General features: G+C 41.6%; 1 protein-coding gene across 1 annotated transcript in view; it reads left to right on the top strand.

Moving 5' to 3' along the window:
* tbc1d31 (TBC1 domain family, member 31) overlaps positions 1-2,711 on the top strand; it is an 11,757-nt gene extending 9,046 nt beyond the window's left edge. Inside the window, exons 22-23 of the mRNA XM_010770387.1 lie at positions 95-280; positions 1,260-2,711. Of these exons, the coding sequence (XP_010768689.1) occupies positions 95-280; positions 1,260-1,408 (335 nt within the window). The 3' untranslated portion in view covers positions 1,409-2,711. The remainder of the gene's footprint in view (positions 1-94; positions 281-1,259) is intronic.
* The last annotated feature ends 3,241 nt before the right edge of the window (positions 2,712-5,952 follow it).

Here is a 5,952-nt window from a genome sequence, read left to right as displayed (position 1 = left end):
CCACACACACACACACACACACACACACACACACACGAACGACTTGTTTGCGGCCTGACGTGGATCTAATGTACCAGTGTGTGCTTTGTTTCAGACGTCCAAAGACAGGTGAGGGTAGTGTCGCCTCCTCATCGACCCATACCCGCCCCTTCTGTCAGTGCTGGACCCAGCGCTGCAGGTCCAGACGTCAGGCCCGGCCCTGCCCCCCCCCTGAAGCAGGCACAAACCAACATGGTGTGTCTGAACAGCCGATCGCCTTCAGAGAGCACCTCCACCGTCTGTAAGTCACTGTGGACATTCTCCTGTTTTCTTAAGGTATACCAACAGGTGTGTTATTTTCATAAGGTGACGATACAGACTGCTTCAGCTCAAACGGCTCTCTGATGAAGAGCCACAAATGCAAAGCCGCACAGCAGCAGCAGCAGCAGCCTTGTGTTTGGTGACATGTCTGTGTTGCCCACCATCAAACAAAGTGATCAATTGCAGAGATCACAAGATTTATGTAGTGTGCCTCAGAGCACCGTCTAGTGGACTATGGAAGTACTGCCAAATGGTTATATTAAATACTAATTTAACATTTTCTTTTTACAAAGCTATTTTTCTTTTATATAAACATGCTCAATAGTTTGCAAGAATTAAAAAAATTCAAATGTAATTTATGCCTTCAATCAGCAGTGGTGTTACAATATGAGCAGTGATGCTAACAGTTTCTCGGCTTCAGTAATACTGTGTGTGTGTGTGTGTGTGTGTGTGTGTGTGTGTGTGTGTGTGTGTGTGTGTGTGTGTGTGTGTGTGTGTGTGTGTGTGTGTGTGTGTGTGTGTGTGTGTAAGAGAAAGTTTGCGTACATGGTCGCAGGTTTTGCAAATACTTTCTTGTTTCTCATCTTGCTGGACAAGGTTCTTGCAATTGGGTAACAAAAGGTTGAGACCTTATGAAGCACTAAACCTACTTTTTCGTAGAAGGGGCATTACAAATATTTTTATAAAGAAGATGCTAAATATTTTATCAATAAATTAGCTGTTATTTTTCACAAGCAATCCATTAGTTGTTTGCTTAGCAAAAGAGCAAGAGATGATGTTAAATTGCTCTCAAGAGGGGTGGGTCGAATGGGCAATTACTCTCAGGCATACCTTTTTGGTCATCATTCAATCATTGAACTGTTTCATCCATTGCAGCTCTAAATAATATGACCAGCCTTCTCTTCAGTTAGTGTATGAATAATATTTCTATGTGTTTGTCTTTCTTTGACTCCTGACAGTTTCCTTGGACAGAGGTCGGGCCCAGCTGGACAGCAGCGAGAGAAATCTGATGAAGGAGATCAGAGAGCTGAGACAGAAGCTGGCTGCCAGAGCCAGAGAGGGCGGCTCCTCCCCGTCTGTCCTCACTCTGTCCTCCGTCTCCCAGTGACAGACTCTGTCCTCCGTCTCCCAGTGACAGACTCTGTCCTCTGTCTCCCAGTTACAGACTCCGTCTCCCAGTGACAGACTCCGTCCTCTGTCTCCCAGTGACAGACTCTGTCTCCCAGTGACAGACTCCGTCCTCATTCTCCCAGTGACAGACTCTGTCTCCCAGTGACAGACTCATCCCTGTCTTCATCACAGAAACATATTCCTATCTCAGACTACAGAAACAGACTGAGGAGCATCCTGGCTGCTGACTGTCAGAGTATTCCTAAAGCATCCTCTAAAAACCACTTGTTCTCATTCTGTGTGCATTCAGTCCTCTGACTGGTTCCCTGGCTCCATCATCTGCTGAGTTCTCTGGTAAAACCCTCACTAGCAGCTACAGTACCATTCATTTTCAACTCAGTTCTATCTGTGGCCCTGGCCAAACAAAAGCCAGAAGCTGTATCATCCTCTCTGTCTGTAACTGCTGAACACTACTCTGTGTCACAAAGTGATGCAACACACAATACTTAGGTACTTTGTATAACTGTATGATAGACATCTGTTAGTTTGTTTACAGAGCAGTGGAACATCTTTGTTTACCTCCAAATGTGTTATTGTATCATTCCAATGTAGTTTTTTTTTCATTTGTACACTTTATATTCATAGTTGTAGATTATTTAAGTATTCTTGCTGGTGCGCCATTTAGCATTTTTATTTCAATGCATTTTCTCTCATTTTATTATTTATAATCTGGTTTGGATAAAAAAAAATGTAAAACCTAATTCCACTTTCTCTTTTATTTTGCTTTTAAATAATTTATAGAAAGTAGGGTTTGGGGAATAAAGGATCTTGGTAGAAGTAAGATTTGCTTCTTCTAGGATTCTGTTTATCAATTTCCAAAAATGTTAATGCTACTAATGGACGGTATATCTACACACCAATGAAAGACGTGTTGATCATTATTGTGTTGCATTACTTATTAAAAATTCACCAAAAAATACCAGTTTTCACCTTAGTCTGTAAAATGCATTTTGGAAATGGCTAGTTTCTAAAAGTAGCTAGCATTATCTTTCCAAATAACAGGTTATTTTTACATAAGTTGAACTTGGTCTTGAAGTCACAGAATTAACAAATACTAAAAGGTTATTATTAAAAAGAGATGTGTGCAGTAGCATGGACCAGTGTTTTTACTTAGGTTTGCCCTGTGTGTTTACACAAATACCTCAGCTGATATAACTTTATTTATTTAACCAAATATAACCAACATTTTACAACAGCAATCTTGCCAAGAAGCCAACAAAGTAATTCATCTTGTTCCTGCAAATTACGTACTTGCGTACAATACAATGCAAAAGGTATGAGGTTAAAACAAATGTGCACGCATCAATAAAGATTTGTAAGTGCGTGATTCAAACAGACAACAGACATGACAGGTTGTAATGTGTTGTAGCTTTTGAGTCCATCCTGCAGGTCATGCAAAGACTTGCAAAGAAGGGAATTCAGAGATTCCTCTACATACTTGAGTAACTAGCCTAGAATGGCCTTGAAATACACCAGTGCTGCATCCCGCTCATATCAAGAGAGAACTGCCACATCGCATTTATCAATCGCAAAGCTGATTGGAGAAGATCCTAACAAAAAAAGCACCTCTAAATACTGAATCTGGATTATTTTGTAATGCATTATTGAAATACCCAAACATTTACACCTCTAGCAGATAGTGTGTTAAAGAGACAACATGCAAAATGCTAATCCAGTTCCTACTTTAGACATCACTATAAATGAGGGATGTTTGTTGAGTTGCTTTGTGTTCATGGTCTATGTGCTTTTGACAATCAAAATCAATCTGTCTCTTCACAAACCAGCTGCAGATCAGGTTGGACTGTGCTCCGACCAGCAGAGTGTTCTCACTGTCAAACAGCTGAGAGTCCGAGTGTGTCTCTCCTCCCTGGGTGTGTCTGGAACTCTCTGTCTTTTCTTTTACTCCCATAAACATCAGGTGCTGTTTGACATGAGCCGTAACGACAGCCATCCCCATTCCTGTCACTCAGCCCTTTCTCTCCCTGCACCCGTATCTGCCCTCACCTGCTCTCGTATCTGCCCTCACCTGCTCTAATCGCTCTCAGGCCCTTGAAGCAAAAATAGTTAAACAAAGTTCTTCATTTATGTTCATGTTTAACCAGAAATGCACACATTGTAGGAAAAAGCAGAAATGTCATATTTCACAAATAAACGTAGCTTACCTATGGATAGATTTTTGTTACATGTTTTCTTGTGAATTCTCTGCCTTTTTTAACACCTTATTGCATAACTGTTGCTCTCACCTTTCCTCACGTGTAACCATATTGCTCTCAGCAGGGGCGGGTCTAGGGTTTTCTCCTTACTTCTGTATATGGTTCAACCAGTAGTTCTTTCATTTATGTAATGTCAGAGAAATGCAGATCACCCAGGCTCTTGAGGATCATGCACCGCCCGCCTTTGATCAAATAATTGTCTGATGAGAATATTTGACCTCTTAACAAACTGAACAGTATTAAGTCCATCATCCATGGATGCCAGCAGTCAGTCAGTGCTGTGGTACAGGAGGTCGAAGCCCCTGGGGATGGTGAGGCGGCGGGTTCAGGACCTCCGCATCCCCTCCTCTTGCAGTGACTTCATGGCCAGCAGACCCCCGTTGGACCTGAGCCACAACGAGAGCGCCCGGGTGGCCGTGGACTGCCTGCTCAGCCGGGGTCTGGAGGGGTACCGAGAGATGCTGAGTGCAGAGGAAGAAGTGGACTTTCTCTCTGAGCTGGAGAAGAGTTACATCCTGGAGAATGGCAGAGATGGTTAGTTTTTGTTTTTAGCTTGCTCTTTGCTGCCTGAGGTTTGAACACATCGGTAACCAATAGATTCAGTAATTGGATTAAAAAAAGATAATTATTCCTGGTTTGTTTCTTTTTGTAGCTGATCCTGGTGCCTGTGATGACGGAGACGAGGTGGACACCCTGTCTGCTGGCTCCCAGTCTCTCATAGCACGTTCCTCTGAGGATTCTACTGTGGTCGGTTTGGACCTGAGCCCCAAAGGTGGGACAAGACTTATAACATAAAATCTGATTACCTTTATTCATCCCACATAGGGGAAATGTACATTGTTACAGCAAAAGTGAAGAGACAAAAAAGAAAACACTAGTTCGTCCACAAAAGAAACTACTCTGAAATAAGGAATTGAATACAATCTTTCTGCTGTTTCTACATTTACAGTGTAATCTCTAATAACATGGGGAATTCAAATTGGTAATGTTCTTTATTTGTGAAAACAAAACGACCTGAATGTGTCACTTCACATAGGGCATGTTTATTTTTCATATAGAAAAGTCAGCAATCATAAAGGAAAGCTTCAAACAGGTCCTTTATCACCTGAATTTTAAGCTAACATAATTATTTTAATGTGAAATTTGGTTTCACGTATAAAATCAAAGCATCACGTGATTTATTTTGTCTGAGATTGACTTTTGACATGTTAAAGTTTTAATTTACATGTAAGGTTACACAAATGTGTCTTTCATCCCATGTCAATTTTAAGATAAAAATGTGATTTTCAAATGTGAAATCACAACACCAAGTTACATTTTTTTGTAAAGTATCAAAGCATGATCTCCACTCTCCACTCATGTCCATGTCTCTTCCAGATGTGAGGCGGACTGGTTCTGTGCTGGACGAGCCAATCGCTGAGCTCTTCTTCCAGTCTGGCAGCCCAGCAGGCAGCATGAAGGACCTGGTCCGAGGGTTCATCAGGAAGGCTGCCATGGTGGGTGTGTTTCTGTGTGAGATGAGGAGAGCACTTAGTGTGTTTCCTCGTGTGCCTGCACATTATAAGAACATGCCATATCATGCATGCCTGTACATGTGAGGGATTATACAAATGTGTAGCCCTGAGTGCTGTGACACAGTGAGTGATATCTGTCTGCACAGGTTTTTGTTATAGTGATTGAAATCTTAAATGAAATGTTTGTAAGCAGGCCCTGGCCATAGTGATGGACACCTTCAGTGACGTAGAGCTACTCTGTGATCTTCTGGAGGCCAGCAGGAAGAGGAATGTGTCCGTCCACCTGCTGCTGGATCATCTCAACTTGAACCTGTTCCTCAGCATGTGGCAGGACCTCAAACTGGACAGCAAAAACTTCCCTGTGGGTCTCTTTATCTACCTCTTTCCATCCTCCTGTCTGTCTGAGCCTGAAAGCATTCACCAAAACTTGGTTAGGGGGGAAAAGCACCTGTTTGACATTCCTTGAGTGCAGTATTTTTATTATTTGTTTATTATTTGTATTTGCTAATAATCATGCATGTTATGATATTTGTTATTATAAATAAGGTAACAGTTGGACAGGTTTACATTTAAGCTGTTCTTGATGCCTTTAGGTTGTGCAGATTTGTGTGTTGTTTTATATACTATATAAGTCTGTGTAAAGTGTGCGTAGTCTTCATTCTAAAGCCGAAACGTTGTTTTTTAACAATACATGATTTTAATAATATGCCTTGTGCAAAGACCTGATGCGTCGCTCGTAAAAACAAGAGTTATGG

Source organism: Notothenia coriiceps, unplaced genomic scaffold (genome assembly GCF_000735185.1).
Source record: "Notothenia coriiceps isolate Sejong01 unplaced genomic scaffold, NC01 NC01_scaffold00008896, whole genome shotgun sequence".
Lineage (NCBI taxonomy): Eukaryota > Metazoa > Chordata > Actinopteri > Perciformes > Nototheniidae > Notothenia > Notothenia coriiceps.
The sequence above is the reverse complement of the archived record's forward strand: the minus strand, read 5'-3'. Positions and strand labels throughout refer to the sequence as shown.